The sequence below is a fragment of the Morus notabilis genome, unplaced genomic scaffold, assembly GCF_000414095.1.
Source record: "Morus notabilis unplaced genomic scaffold, ASM41409v2 Scaffold15, whole genome shotgun sequence".
NCBI classification, from domain to species: Eukaryota; Viridiplantae; Streptophyta; class Magnoliopsida; order Rosales; family Moraceae; genus Morus; species Morus notabilis.
Genome location: NW_010367234.1, coordinates 488992 through 505688, shown reverse-complemented (window position 1 = coordinate 505688; position 16697 = coordinate 488992). Strand labels below are relative to the sequence as shown.

Here is a 16697-nt window from a genome sequence, read left to right as displayed (position 1 = left end):
AACCGGGAAAAGACCAAACACACTAGGGCAAGAGACCGAAGAAGGGCAAGAGAGAGACGATCGAGAGAGGAAAGAACACTTAGGGCTACACCAACCGGGAAAAGACCAAACACACCAGCGCAAGAGACCGAAGAGTGAAAGAGGAGCAGGGGCAAAACCGCGAAAGCAACGCGCAAGTGGCAAATAGACAAAACAACCCCTAGTAGAGTGAAGGAAAATGAAAGAGAAAAGGGCAAAATCGTCACTTCACTGTAGAAGGAACAGCAAAATGGGTCTGCGTGAACAATACCCCCAAGCTCTCCTTTAGATTATTTATAAAATGTCAACTAAAAAAACTCAATACTACCATGCAAGAACAATAATGGATTTGAACCATCTCCGCTATTACAAAATAATATGTTAAGAATAATGCTAACGCCACTAACTTCTCATAAAGATCATGTGACGAGCTTTTGCTCCCAAATGAGTAAATAAAATATTTTAAACAATTGTTCGTACACGAACTCCCAATTACAAATCTTGATTCTCACCCTACTCTTAGCCAAAGCCATCTATGTAACTGAATGCCAATCTCCTTCGGAGCAGGTTTTTTTTTTTTTTTTTCACAAGGAGAGATTAAACCAGCAACCTCCCCCTAAAGGCCCCACCCCGCCCCCGGTGCCACTAGACCCAACAGTAAGGGAACAGTAACAGCTATTTGTATTATTCAATGAACAATCTTGTCTATTGATGGTTTCAATACAAGACATGACCAATATTTTGAATACCCAAATTCAACATTGGATATGCTAACACGTGGTATAGAAGCTAACTAGTTGAGAAACATTGCATTGGATGCATCATGCATGTCAACTTCTCATCACAGCAGACAACCTTTGAAACCTTTTCTCAAAGCATTTGCATCCAAATTCCTTCCTATGAACACAAGCTTGTTTACCCTCTTTTCATCCGGTCCCCACGTACTGCCCGGGCAACCGTCTAGCATGGAATGTACTCCCTAAAGAAGAAAAAAAATATGCAAAAAAGAGGATTAACAAAATTAAGGAAAAAGGTTGATTAGATTTAGATTCTATACAAAACAAGAAATGTGACACTATAAAAGCATGAAAAATGTAAACCTGAAAAACATAACGTTGATCCGATCCTTCTACAGACAAGACACCCTTCATTCTGTACAAGTCCTCTCCTTTTTCTTCAATCACTCTTTCAAGCCAATCATCAACCTGGTTCATTCAGAACGAGGCAATAATATTTACTTTCGTTCTATAATTATATTGAGAAGATTAAACAAGACGCTAATATGACACTAGACCTTTTCTTGGGTGCTAACGCTAGTGGCTATTGGAGAGACGGAAAGGGCGGCAATTACATTTTGCAAAGGAAAGAAATAATAGAGTGATGACTTTTTAGAGTTCTGAGAACATAGCTTTAAGCAAATTTTTTCTGTCTATTCTTAAGTGACAAATATTTTTTAGATAATGCATTTTCTATCAGTTGCAAAATGACATCAATTTATGGTGCACCTAGAAGTTTATGCATGACAAGTATACAAAGCATATTGATACATCTAGGGGTGGCAATTCGGGTTAGTGGACCATGTTCGTGTCAACCCGTTTATTAATCGTGTCAGAAAACATCAACTCAAACACAACATGTTTATTAAACGTGTCAAAAATGTCAACCCAAACACGATCTATTTATTAATCATGTTAACCGTATAACCCGTTTAAATTAATATCTTAAATAAATAACTAATATAATAATGATTTATTTAACACGGTCATGACAGGTTTAACATGTTTATTGGTCAATTTATTTTTTCCTTTAAGAAAAATAAATGAATTTTACCAACAATTATTAAAATTCACATTATTTGTATTTAATTTGTCATATAAACTTTTATGTTATATCACATATCATTAGATTGCAAATGACACATACAGTTAATCATGTCAATTCGTATCACATCGTGTTATGAGGTCAACCCTAACTCAACCCATTTATTAATCGTGTCAACCCGGTTATGACCCAAACCTATTTATAGTAAACCCAAACCCGCTAATTTCGTGTGGGTTTCAAATCGTGTCGTCGTGTTGCTACCCAAATTACCAGCCCTAGATACACCAAGCAGCATGAAAGGATACTTCAAAGCGAATGTAGGTGAGAAAAGAGGTCATTTGTGGAGGAGCCTCATTTTGCACATTTTCGAAAACTTTCACAAAGAAACACAAAGATATAAATAGAATGTTACATATTCAGCTTACATATATCTGAATATGCGATCAACATAATGTATAACAAAGGAGTCTAATGCATATTAAATCAAGTTTAAGGAAAAAAAAGAAAAAAGAAAAAAACAAGCCACCAAGCACTACTCAACAGGAGTTACTGGATATATAATATCGGCAAAACGGTTAGATGCCTTAAGAGCATCTCCAACCATTCTAATCATTTTATGTTTTACGCCAACATGACTAACTATTTAACTTCTTTTTGGCTTTTCTCTACTCCAATCATTAGTCAAATGGTTAGCTATTTTGAAGAATGCATTTCACACCAGCCAAATATAACTAGCAAGAAAAGGCTAGTCAGTTCATTTTTTCTATTATTTTATTCTTTCAAATAATAAAATGCAATCGTTCTTTTTTAAATCCAATAAAGTTATTTATATTCTAAATTAAATAAATATTAAAATAGCCTATATTTAGTTAAAATAAGAAGTATGGTTAGAGTGGCTCACCTAAAAATTACTAGCTAAAATTGCTTTCTAAGACCATCTCCAATGCAAATGTTAATGCTAATTGTATATTTAGCATCAAAAACTATCATATGGTATGTTATTTTCATTTTTGCTCCGATGCATAATGCTATTTGAAATGTTAAATCTATTTTTTCCCATAATTATTAAGTTTTAGAAGTTGTAAAAGTAAATTTTTATTTTTAAAATAATTAGAAAATGCAAAAGTTGCATTGATTACATAGAAAATGTAAACATTTCAACCAATAATAATTGTGGAAATCTATGATTTAATGTCTGATTTCTAAGAATTAGCTGTTACCCGATTCCTAGGAATTAGTTATAATTAGATTTATTTATTTCTTAGAATAAGAGGGATATTGGTTTTATTCACCGATTTTATGTTTTGTATTTTTCCTTTTTTGGTTGCTTGTTTTTCGGGAGAAGAGTCCTTCCTCCCTTATTATTTAAGGCTCTACTCTAGGAGGAACAAGACTCAAGAAGGAAAAGAAATGCAGCCACATGATCAAAGTCATGAATCCAACCCGACTCTTGAACCTCAAAATTCACCAAGTAACTCAAGTTCTCATCCTGCCCCTAGCAACTCATCTATTGATGACAGATCTATTGCCATAAGAAAAGGCATTAGGTCGTGCACAAATCATCCCATCTACACTTTTGTATCATATGGAGGGTTGTCACCTAGTTACCGTGCATTTCGTTGGCACCCTTAATAAAATGTAGGTTCCGAGTTCCATACATGAAGCTCTAAATGTACCTGAGTGGAAGGCAACTGTTTTGGAAGAGATTCGGGCTCTGGAAAAGAACGAGACTTGGGTGTTATCAGAGTTACCATCAGGGAAACATCCGGTTGGTTGCAAGTGGATATTCACAGTCAAACATAATGCAGATGGCAGTGTTAACAGATTTAAGGCAAGGTTTAGTAGCTAAGGGTTTTACTCAATCTTATGGGATAGATTATCAAGAGACTTTTTCCCCTGTAGCTAAACTCAATACAGTCTGAGTGTTACTCTCACTTGCCTCAAACCTAGATTGGCCCCTATACCAGTTGGATGTGAAATATGCATTCCTTAATGGAGATATAGAGGAAGAAGTCTACATGGAGATCCCCCCTGGGTTTACTACCCCAGCCACGATGAACAAGGTTTGCAAACTCAAGAAGTCTTTGTATGGACTGAAGCAGTCACTGCGTGCTTGGTTTGACAGGTTCACTAGGGCAGTTAAGAAGTTTGGGTATGATCAATGTCAGGCAGATCACACTATGTTTGTCAAGCATTCATCATTAGGTAAAAGGGCAATACTAATTGTGTATGTTGATGATATCATCCTAACCGGAGATTATGATGAAGAGATACTTAGGCTCAAGAGTTTCTTGGCTAAAGAATTTGAGATCAAGGACTTAGGCAGTCTCAAGTACTTCCTTGGCATGGAAGTCGCTCGATCGAAAAGAGGCATTTTAATTTCACAACGGAAGTATGTGTTGGACCTCTTGAAAGAGACATTGATGCTCGGATGTAAGCCAGCAGACACTCCTATGGACCCCAACTCAAAACTGGGAAGTAAGATTGACAGCACTCCAGTTGACAAAGGGAGATACCAAAGATTGGTTAGGAAACTCATTTATCTCTCTCATACCCGACCAAATATCAACTTTGCTATAAGTGTGGTTAGTCAATTCATGAACAATCCAACAAAAGAGCACATGGAAGCTGCATACAAGACTATAAAGGGTTGTTCTTTTACAACAAAACTCAGAAAAAGTTTAAACTCGAGTTACAACTTTATTCGAGTTCATGTTCTTTTGTAAAATTTGAATTTGAATTCGAGTTTGGGGCTAAACTCGAGTTCATAAACTCAAACTCCAGTTAATGAACAGTATTTTTTTATTCTTAAAAATGTCATAACTTTTTCGTTTTAATTCTGATTGAGATAATTTTTTTCTATGCATTCACAACGAAAAGACGAATAAACCTCACTCATATACCCTATTAAAATTTTTCATCACCATTGAGTTTTTATTAAAATACTATCTAAATACAAATTTAAGTTTTGACCCACACAAGCACAAACTCAAAAAAATTCTCAATTCAAATCATAACTCAAATGTGCACATCCAAACACAAACTCAAGTTACAACTTCAACTCAAGTTATAACTCAAACTCAACTCAAGATCATCACTCAAGTCACCCTAACTCAAAAATGCAAAAGAACAACCCCTAAAGTACTTAAAGATGACACCGGGTCAAGGATTGTTCTTCAAAAGGACAGCAAAGAAAGAAGTTGAGATCTTCACTGATGTAGATTGGGCTGGGTCTGTAACTAACAAACGATCTATTTCAGGTTATTGTACATATGTTTGGGGAAATCTAATCACTTAGAGAAGTAAGAAACAATCAGTGGTTTCTCTAAGCAGTACAGAAACAGAGTTCAGAGCTCTTACACTTGACATCTGTGAGGGAATATGGTTGAAAAGGATGCTTTGTGAACTAAGATTTCCAGTCTCGGAACCTATGAAAGCTTTCTGTGATAATCAGTCTACAATCAGCATAGCAAAGAACCCAATACATCATGATAGGACCAAACACGTGGAGATTGATAGACACTTTATCAAAGAGAAGATAGAAGCAGAAATGATATCTCTCTTGTACATTCCAACCAATCAACAGGTTGCAGACATCCTAACAAAAAGTTGTTCAAAGGAAGACCTTCAAGGATCTTATTTCCAAGCTTGGTTTAATCAACATCTACAACCAGGCTTGAGGGGGAGTGTGAAAATCTACGATTTAATGTTTGATTTCTAGGAATTAGCTGTTACCCGATTCCTAAAAATTAGTTATAATTAGATTTATTTGTTTCCTAGAATAAGAGGGATATTGGTTTTATTCACCGATTCCCTGTTTTGTATTTTTCCTTGTTTGGTTGCTTGTTTTTCGAGAGAAGAGTCCTTCCTCCCTTATTATTTAAGGCTGTACAATTAGTCATAATCATCAATGAGAATTATAGAAATTCCTTTCTCAAAAACTCACAGTAATCAAATGCCAAATTTCGCATATGCTATACTTGGTTGGAAATTTGCCACAAAATATAGCATATGAGAAATTTGGCACAACAAATAGCATTGCATTGGAGAGTGTTTTTTGCACTCAAATATTAAATTTGCAATTGACACATTAATTATAGCATTGCATTGGAGATGCTCTAACTATTTTAACTAACATTTACCTAAATTTTAGTGAGTACCCTTGGAGATGCCCTTAGTGGCAATATTACATTCCCATTGACTTGCAACGTAACAAATTTACAGAAGCAAGATATATAAAGTGGAAAAAATATATACTTACCTCATCAAGATCAAGAGTTCCTTCAGAAACAATACTCACACTAGATACGGCAGAATCATGTATGTGATCGTGATGATGATTGTGGCATTCTGCAATGAAATAAGTGGATCAGAGGATAAGTTGACAACCCAAACATGAATCAATTTAGTTTTTCTACCGTGGGTTTTTCCCCCTCTAACGAGATTTAAAAACTAAACAATAGACATCTAGATCTCATTAGTAGAAGATTCATACGCACGTATGAATGTCCAAGTTGTTGATTTTGTACTTGTCAAGACGAGAAGTCCCAAGGAATAGATTCAATTTTTCTTCCATCAATATATCCAAGATGACACATACATGAGGAAATTTATACAAAAATACACTCTTACACAAATCTCGTCCTCCTTGTTAATATTTTGAAGCAAAACTATTAATAAGCCAAATAGATGGGCCAACTGGAAAGGAGAACACAAACACAGAAAATAATAAAGAGGAAGAAACAGAAAGAAAAGAACACCTTTTTCAGTTTCATGATGATGGGTTGTTGAACAGGAACTATCTACCTGAACTTCAGAATCAACCCTGCCAATTCATGCATTTAACATGTTCAGATCATTTCTACAATGAAGGAAACGGAAACAAAGTACTACAGAAATTACAATATGCAGGATCGAGACACAAGACAGATTAGCCAACCTATCGAGATCATAACCTCCCACACCCAAAACGAAGTCCATGTCAACAGATCCAAACTTAGCCAGCTTCATTTGTGCCATCCCATTGATTTTCTGGCATCAATAATTTTACAAGTTCGCTAATTATGAAATCTACGCAAAAGAGTTGAATAGATGCCAAAAGATCAAAACATGTCATATTGAGTCCACCTCTAGGTTCATCAACATCATATTTCTCGAAGTGTCCTGATAAACTTGGCATAACAAAAATTCATGAATGATAAGATTAGTACAATACAATTTAATCATAACTAAGTGCACAGTGCACTTAACTAATCTTTGGTTAAAAAGGACTAAATTAGAGTATAGGAAAAGTGGCCCTACTTAAATTAATTATTTTATGAGCTCTGCATGATTATGCCCAGGTCATGTACTGATTGTTTAGCACAGTTCATAAGACCCTTGATGATAAAGAGAATAAAGTAGCTTAGAGCATCTCTAATACAATGCTATAATTGATGTGCTAATTGCAAATTACATTTAAGTGTTAAAAACACTCTCCAATTGAATGTTATTTGTTGTGCTAAATTTCTCATGTGCTTTACTTTGTAACAAATTTCCCACCAAGTATAGCATATAGGAAATTTGGCATTTAATTGCTATTGGTTAAAATGTTTATTTTTTCATGTGATCATTACAACTTTTGAAGTTTCTAATTTTTTTTAAAATAAAAGTTTATTTTTACAACTTTCACAGCTTAATAATTACGGGAAAAAGTAAATTTAACATTTCAAATAGCATTATGCATTAGAGCATTAATTGAAAATAATATACCATATCATACTTTTTTATGCTAAATATAAAATTAGTGTTAGCATTTGCATTGGAGATGATCTTACTGGGAGGCAATGACATAAAGCCTACAAAAGGTTCTAGGTGTTTAGTGCTAAAATAAGCAAGAAACCAAGAGTAAGTTCCCGGGAGGGACTACCCTTTCACTTTTGCACAGAACTTTCTTATTTTTTAACTTGAAGGCCACAAGATTACTAACCAAGAGTTACCTATTAAGTTTGTTCATCTTGTCCCAGAGCAACTTGAGATCATATGCCGTGTATTGACTCCATGGTCAACTGTTTTCTTAGATAGGTTAAACTAAGTTTCCCTTTCTCCCTTGTACTTGGTTTTTCTCCTTAACATCATTCTAAGTTCCTTACTTAGAAAAACGTTTCCCACATTGCTAGTTATAGTCGTGTGAAAAGTTGAACTATTTTAGCACCCCCATCAAACCAAGTAAAGCAAAGTTCCCCAATCAATTTGATGTAGGAAAGTCATTCTGAATCATCAAAATCGTGTATTATCCTATATAAAAAAAGGGAGAGTTAGCTTGCGAATCTAGAAAGGATCACAAACCCAAGTTTCCCCTACCATCTTTATTATAGGTTCTCGTCTCATCTCACTATATGTCTATATCCCACCTCTATTAATGCTTTAACTAAACGCCTATAAGGAGCTAGTCATGTCTAAAACAGAGTCATACCTTGATTCTCTTGGTCAATGTCTCCAACTGATCCTCGGATACCAAATCTATCTGCCAAAACAGTTGATAGATTCATCTCTGTATAGCCTTCAATTTTGGAAATAATAGACAAGATAGGTGAAGTTCAATGGAACAAAAACACAACTAGTAAGAATATGAAAATAGTATAACCTGTTAAATAAAAGTTCTACCTTGTTTAAAATAATACGGTCAGCGTAAGCAATTTGTTCCACTGCCTCGGTAACCACAAATCTTGGTTTTAGTTCCTTCAGGTGTTGCATTGCGTGCTTGGAATCAACTAAAGTGACAACTCCATCCAGTTTCACATATCGCGAGACTAATTCATCAGTACAAAACGTTTCTATAATAGGAGCGGGCTTAGCAAGCCCTACAAAAAGAAAATTTCATCATCATAATCAAGCTCCAAAGTAAATTGATGAACAAGTTTGGAACTGAAAATGTAAAGCTAGCGTTATCCTATTGTTTACAAGTGTAAAAACCAAAACATTCCACAAAATCAATGGCAAACCCTGCCGAGACAAGAAAGGTAAATATAGATATATCAATTATCAGCTTCTTTTCCACCCTCATAGATAGGAAACCACAAGAAGTTCTGTGAATCGAAACTTCTAAGATACAAAACACACAGAGAATAAGATATCCAACTAAAAATACAGAACTTGAAAGATCAAAACAGAGCATAACAGAAAACTGATAAGTAGAAACTGAAACTCGAGACTATGGGCCCGTTTAGTTCACTGATTCGAGTTTTTAATTCGAGTTGAGATGTGACTTTATGTGAGAGTTTTTTACTGTAGTAAAAAAATTAGATGTGACTGTTTCTGATAGCTTTTTACTGTAACAAAACTCGAATCGGTGAAATGAACGGGGCCTATATAAGACCACCCAGGAAATTTCTTAAAATTTTTGTTGTTTCTATACAACTAAATAGACCAAAATATAGAAAATTCAAACGCAGTAAGACTAACTGCAAAAATATACCTGTTGTTTCAATAACAATATGATCAAACTTGTCCCGCTTTTTCTTAACCAACTCCAACAGCATTTTAACTAGATCTCCCCGCACAGTACAGCACAGGCAACCATTGTTAACCATGACAATTTCTTCACTTGCAGAGGAATGACTAGCAACCAAGGACCCATCAATATCCACCTCGCCAAACTGCATAGGGAATGTAGTGCATTACTAAAATAACCTAGCAAAGATTAAAAAAAAAAAAATGCACAGCTCAATAAGAATAAATAATTATATTCCGGCTTATCCGAGAACGCCTAAAAGGTACAGCTTTCATTCAATTTTATGAGATTGAAGCATTTAAATTTGATTTCAGAGTCATAGCCTTTTTGAAAGGTTACTCTCATGAATGTTCATCCATTACTTCAAACAAGGAACTCCCTTTTGATTCCATTTATAATAACCATCAGCTCATCAAATTTTAAGCACAAAAAAATTTTGATGTAACTACAACAATAACTTGTTAATGCATTTAAAAAAAATGTTCTAGTACCTCATTTTCAATGACCGCAATCCTCTTTCCATGCTGAGAAGTTAGAATATGATTCAACAGAGTTGTCTGCATTACAAGAACAAAATCATCACATGATATTCTCAAATCTCAAAAAATAAATAAATAAATCAGCCATACCTAATATAAACAAAAACAAAACAAAACCCACTTCAAAAACACAACAAGGGAGTTATAAAATTTAAAATAAAATAAAAAATAAAAAAAAATAAAAAACACCTTTCCAGAACCGAGGAAGCCGGTGATGATGGTGGCGGGGACACGGTCATCGAGAGAAATGTTGCTAGAGGAAGAGAGCATTCGTCTGAAATACGGGAGATGGGGATTCTGGGAATTAGTGGAAAAAGAGTGGAGGGTTCTGAGGAATTGAAATATCGTCGGATAATCGTGGAGAAGATGCCGGTGGAGATTTCTGGGTGAAGATGCTCTTGAGATTAGGAACCGCAGAGCCATAGTTTCAGTTTCGCCGACTAGAGTTTAATCAAAACGTTATAAATAGCCATGTGTGATTAGAATTATGAGATTAAAATTATTTTTAATTTATGTCTATTTTTTATGAAAAAAAATATAATAAAAAAATTAAATATGATATTTTTTAAATTTTTTTTACTGTAAAAATTTAAAATTAAAAACTCGAATTGTGAAATGAACAGTCCTTAATTCTAACAATTTTATTACTTATTAAAAAATTTAAAATTCATTTTTTAAAAATTTATTTTAAATCATTAAACTCTTTATTTTAAATATTTACTGAAAAATTATAGCTTTTACAAATACTGACTAAAGTAAAATAGAAGTTTTGGCAAACGGAACATAAATCATGGATTAATCAGCTTAAAAAAAGCTTAAGGACTCAATCGTCAATTTTGAAAAGTTATCGCCAAAAGTTATATGTTCTAATGAACCGAGTTGACGAATACTTGATACCACATTACCACGTATTATTAGGACAAACTAACTCAAATGAATTGAGGTCTCGTTCATTTCGCTGATTCGAGTTTAGAATTTGAGTTTTTCTACAGTAAAAAGCTCTCACAAATAATCACATCTAACTTTTTTGTTACAGTAAAAAGCTCTAACATAAAGTCACATCTCAACTCGAATTTTAAACTCGAATCAGTGAAGTAAACGGGGCCTGAGTTCATGCATACTCGATTAAATATGCATCATGTTTTTAATCACAAGAATAGGCACAATCACAATTAAATAACAATCTTTTTTTTAAATCTAAGAACAAAAAAAAAAAAAAAAAAAAAAAAAAAAAAAAAAAAAAAAAAACTAGCAACTCTGCCAACAAATCTTTATGAAGATGCCGTCGTGATTGACAGTTGAAAGGCCGGATCACAACCCATGGGGAACGGGTCACCACCCCTCCGCCTCTTTTGGTTGTGACCATGGTGTGTCGAACTAGGTCACAACATAATCACAACCCATGCCTCGCTCAATATGCAATGGCCAGTGACGAAATTGCAACCTTTGTCTGCTCAAGGTTGCAAACCAACATGGGATGCCACCCAATCACAATTGTGACTACGATTTAGGGCGTCCTATTGAGATCTGACTATTTTAAGATTGTAGGTCGTAAATAATCCTCTCCTTTCACGCCAGCGTAACAGAAGATTTCTATTCATTTTTTTTCTTTTATTTTTGTTTTATTTAAGTTTCTAATAAGCGTATGTGCACTTAACTAACAATGAGCTTGCTATTTTTTTTTATTGTATGAGACCTATCTGATAGACAAAAACAATTGCTCCATAAAATGAGAAAGGCTCCTCATTATAGTGTTTCTATATAGACAAGTTTTCAATAGATAAATTTCTATCAGTGATTCCATTAGATATAGAAATTTAATGATAAGATGTGATACGAATCAAATCTCATTAACATAATTTTTTTATCAACTACTTAATTTATTACAATCATCACATTAATATCTTATAATTAAAATAACTATTAAAATTACACCCATATATATATATATATATATATATTATTTATGATATGTACACGCACGTGCGCGTGTATGTATGAGTGTGACGACCTAAAATGGACTACCTATAAGTAGGTCTCTGTTAGTTAGAGTACTAGATTGCCCTCTAGAGGTGTGCCGTTTGTGCTTACCAAACCTTGTACACGCTTTAAAGTGCCTGAGACCTCACCTCCACCGATCATCACCATTAGCGCATTTAGATTGGGTTGATGCGCTTCTATGGCCCGATAAGGATCTTCAACGAATATTCATATCAACATTTAGAATGCCCCTCTAATAATACCGAGAGAGTCTGTTAATGTTAATCGCCCCTTTTTCGAACTCTTTTTCAGCAAAAAAAGAAAAATAAAAACAAACAAATAAATAAAGGAATATAGAGGTAAATAGCCATTTTCAAGGATTTTAAAAAAAATACCGAAATTTTGTAAAATTAATAAAATGGTATTTTTTTATTAACTAAATAGTCAATCACTAATTAACCAGTAGTTAATCACTAATAATTAGTAATTAATTACTAGTTAACTAGCAATCAATCACTAAATTATTAACCATCAATTGTTGCTTAATTTAAATTTATCACTAATTAACTCGGTATTTTTTATTATTAATCAAAATATTAATCTATAATTAGCCAAAATCAATTAATCATTAATCAATTTCAATCAACAATTACATATTTATTAATAATAAACTATTAATAAATTATAATAATTAATTGATCAGATTAACTGTCGATCAATCATTAATTTATTATTGAAAAAAGGTCATTTTACTTATATAAAAAAAATTCCGGCCATTTAATGAAAAAAGTAGTCAAAAAACAGCCATTTACGTAACTCACAAATAAGTTGTTCCAACATATGTGACTAATCAAAACGAGCTATTATTCGTTCAATTATTCATTTTATTTGAAATGGGAAGAGGATGTTAATACAGAACAAAAGTGCATGAAGAAGTCACCACACCACACGGGAAAAAAAAAAAAAAAAATTTAAAAAGAACTTTTCTTAAATCCATTGATATTTGATTGAGCATCTACTAACCTAAAGATTCACAGGAAAATACCTATCCCCAGAATTGAAATAAGAAGAGAACTCTTAAACTAATTCATAAAAATCATACCATTCGAAATTATGGACCAACTTATTTATAGGCAAAATTGTCCCAGATAAGAACAGGAAACTACAAACAAAAATCAGAAATTAAAAAATTGCAAAAATTAAAATCAAAGGAAAATAAAATTAGAAAACTTCTTGATTCAACAATTAAGCTATAAAATCAAATAATGTTTTTTCTTGAAAACATCCCTAATTGTGAAATTGCTAATTCAAATAATTCAAAGCCTCTAAAAGTAGAATTTGAATTTTCTTCCGTAGCAGTTCTCTAAAATTTTAGAATGTGACTTCCCAATATGGGCTGCATCAATTGTTCATTGTGCAGAATCAGAAGCACATGATCATTCATGATTGATCGAGGGTGGTGTATTTCCTCTGACCAAATTTAGTTCGCTGTCGACGTTTAAGACCTAAGTGTACCAAATTGTGCGCTGCAGAATTGCATTCGGGAAAAATATGACAGACACCAGCCCCGGATAGGCAAAGACAATCGGACTTGACAGCCTAATACTGTCATTCCTGTGATACATTATTGTTAGCTAATTGAGAAAAATTGGAAAGAGAGAACTCATTAGGAAGAGTCAAAAGTGGTTCATTGCTACTGAGCTTTCGAGCAGCCAAACCCAAGGCATATCCTAAGGCTCGTGCAACATTAACAGGTACCGCATTTCCGACCTGACGATGCCTGCACAAAGAACAACAGACAACCCCACAAATGAGTTCAAGCGTTGATTCCATGTTATTTAAGGAGAGGATACAGCATTAAAATATTGTCTATGCTCATTGGACTGCATATAGAGTTCTGCAACAATTTGATTTTCCAGAGTACTGAGTAAGAAAGTTTTGGGAAATAAATTTTGAAATCCATTTCGCTGCATTTCTATGAACTTTTTCATATTTTTTCAACAAGTGGTATCAGAACCAACTAATGGGTATGCTATATATGATTTATCATGATTCTTTTCTCAGATTCTTCGTCTAGTATGCATGATTCTATATTTAGTTGAGATGGCGCTCTAGGTTTCTATATGATAATATGCCAGAGATGTGTAATAAGCCACCCATCCGTTTTACGTATGCTCGATGGCGTATCCAAGGGAAGGATCCAGCAAGTGCAGGGGAACAACATGGAATTCTCATGTAATGGAATGGATTCTCAGAAGGAAGGAGCCGAGCTAGAATCTCAGAAGAAGGAAGGAGCTGAGCTGGAAATTGAGCGGGAAGGGGGTATGACTAGTTAGTTAGTTAGACTTCGGGGTCTGTGCCGAGATCCTGAAGAATAGGCGTTGGGTAGTTCAGGGGAAATAAAAAGGAAGGGAGGGGCGAGAGAGAGGGACTTTTTAGATTGTTGAGTGAATTCTGTAAGAGAGACTTGGAGTGCAAGGGGTCACTCAAACACCCCCATATCGGCCGTTGTTGCCATTAATTCCAATATTGAGTTTTCTTTCCCTTCCAACGTGTGATTTGTGTGGAATCTGGTCTCGATCTTATCATTTGGTATCAGAGCAACCGTTCCGGGAAATAACGAAGCGAACCGACGATCGTGACAAGGACTAGGCTGAAGGGGTGAGGGAAGATTTCCAGAGGGAATTTGAGCTTGTACGAGAGGATTTGAAGAAAATTTCGAGGCTCGATCAGGGAATGGAATTTTTGCTCACAAGATTCGATGAATTGATGAAGCAACGGACGACGGTGGAGCAGGAGCCAGCGGATCAGTCGACACCAATGTATGAAGGCAAGAGGGATGGTGGACACGAGCGGAGTTTCGCACGCGCCGGTTGGAGATGCCGACGTTCGACGGTGAGAATCCCGATGGGTGGATTTACCGAGCTGAGAGGTATTTTGCCTTAAACAGGCTGACTGAAAATGAAAAGTTAGAGGTGTCGGTGGTGAGTTTTGAGGGAGAGGCGTTGGCCTGGTTCCAATGGGAGGACCGTCGACGTGCGGTGAGGGACTAGTCAGATCTGAAGATGTTGCTCGAGCGATTCCGATCGACGCAAGAGGGGAGTTTCTGCGAGAAATTTCTGTCGTTGCGACAGGAAACGACAGTTCGTGAGTTCCGTAAACAATTCGAGATTCTGGCGGCTCCGTTAACGGAGATTTTAGAACAGGTGCTGGAGAGTACCTTTGTGAACGGACTGCGGCCTGAGATCCGAGCAGAAACCAAGATGATGAGGCCTGTGGGGTTGGGCTGAATCATGGAGCTCGCTCAACGGGTGGAAGACCGTAACCTACAAGTTTGCGGCCCAAGGGCCCAATACGTGCATGGCGGGTTGGGGGGTAGAAATATAGCCAACAGTTCACGTGGGCCAACTGGGCTGGGGTTGGGAGCTTCGAATACATCTATGGGTAGGTCAAACACTCTCGCAGAGAAGGAAACAGGGGCGAGGGGAGCGACAGCACAGTACAGGCGACTGACCGACGCTGAGATTCGGGTGAAACGGGAAAAAGGGTTGTGCTACCGGTGTGATGGAAAGTACTCTGTGGGCCACCGTTGCCCAAACCGAGAATTACAGGTGTTGATTGTTCGGGAGGAGGAGGAACGGGAGGAATGCTTGGAGGAAAGCGAGAACGCGGCTGTGGATGAAGAGCTGGTGGAGCTTTCCCTCAATTCAGTGGTGGGTCTCACGGCACCGAAGACCATGAAGCTCCAAGGTTGGAGGGTGTGAGGTAATTGTTTTGATAGATAGTGGGGCAACCCACAATTTCATTTCATACGACCTGGTTAAGAGATTGGGGTTGTCGTTGGATTGGACCGGGGGGTATGGTGTGGTCATGGGAACAGGTTTGTCGGTCAAGGGGGAGGGAATATGTCGAGGAGTGCTTGTTTCGATGCAGGGAATTAAGGTTATAGAAGATTTTTTACCCTTGGAACTAGGGAGCTCGGATTTGATCTTGGGAATCCAATGGTTAGAGACTCTAGGCGTGATGACAGTGAATTGGAAGACTTTACTTATGAAATTCAATTTGGATGGTCGGTCGGTTGTGTTGAGAGGGGACCCTGGTCTGAACAAGGTTTCGGTCACTCTCAAAGCACTCATGAGAGCTCTCAAGCATGAGGGACAAGGACTTTGGGTAGAACTGAATAACGTGGGAATGAGCTCGCAAGAGGAAGGGCGCGGGGTGCCGGAAGAGCTGCAGAGGGTGTTGCAGAGACATGCAGAGATCTTTGAAATGCCGACTAGTCTGCCGCCAAAGAGAGCAAAAGACCATGCGATAGTGCTAAAGGCTGGAACTTCTCCGATCCGTGTAAGGCCTTACCGTTATCCCCAGGTACAAAAAGCCGAGATTGAGAAATTGGTGGGGGAAATGTTGGCAGCCGGCATAATTCAGGATAGTGTTAGTCCTTATTCTAGCCCGGTTTTGTTGGTTAAAAAAAAGATGGGAGCTGGCGGTTCTACGTGGACTATCGCGCATTGAATAAAGAAACGGTGCCGGACCGGTTTCCGATTCCGGTAATTGATGAACTACTTGATGAGCTCCACGGTGCTACGATATTCTCCAAGATCGACCTCAAGTCTGGTTATCATCAAATACGCGTAAGGCCGAAGGATGTTCCGAAGACAGCGTTCCGTACCCACGACGAGCATTACGAGTTCCTCATTATGCATTTCGGACTTACTAACGCACCGGCCACTTTCCATTCATTGATGAATGACGTGTTGCGAGCCTTCCTTCGCAAATTTGTTCTGGTTTTTTTTGACGACATACTCGTGTACAGCCGGTCGGGGGGGGGGGGGGGGCGTGCTCCA

At 36.5% G+C, this 16697-nt stretch overlaps 2 protein-coding genes across 3 annotated transcripts in view; both read right to left on the bottom strand.

Moving 5' to 3' along the window:
- Positions 1-445: 445 nt before the first annotated feature.
- Positions 446-10295, bottom strand: LOC21405624 (uncharacterized GTP-binding protein YjiA). Its single transcript, XM_024174809.1, has 10 exons — positions 10060-10295; positions 9823-9888; positions 9296-9476; positions 8485-8681; positions 8294-8344; positions 6779-6870; positions 6600-6664; positions 6101-6189; positions 1119-1223; positions 446-997 (listed from the first exon to the last, which is right to left on the bottom strand). The coding sequence occupies exons 1-10, from the start codon at positions 10291-10293 to the stop codon at positions 860-862; spliced, it is 1218 nt and encodes a 405-aa protein (XP_024030577.1). The 5' UTR covers positions 10294-10295; the 3' UTR covers positions 446-859.
- A 2797-nt stretch (positions 10296-13092) lies between these two features.
- LOC21405623 (DNA (cytosine-5)-methyltransferase CMT3) overlaps positions 13093-16697 on the bottom strand; it is a 22594-nt gene continuing 18989 nt past the window's right edge. For both annotated transcript variants that reach the window (XM_024174792.1, XM_024174793.1), the window contains exon 23: positions 13093-13630. In XM_024174792.1, coding sequence (XP_024030560.1) covers positions 13459-13630 — 172 coding nt within the window. In that variant the 3' untranslated portion in view covers positions 13093-13458. The remainder of the gene's footprint in view (positions 13631-16697) is intronic.

Coding starts and splice junctions, on each gene's coding strand:
- LOC21405624 (XM_024174809.1), bottom strand. CDS start 10,293: ATGGCTCTGCGGTTCCTAATCTCAAGAGCATCTTCACCCAGAAATCTC. Junction 8,345..8,484: donor ACCGTATTATTTTAAACAAG/GTAGAACTTTTA, acceptor CTGTTTTGGCAG/ATAGATTTGGTATCCGAGGA. Junction 6,190..6,599: donor TCATCATGAAACTGAAAAAG/GTGTTCTTTTCT, acceptor ATTTCATTGCAG/AATGCCACAATCATCATCAC.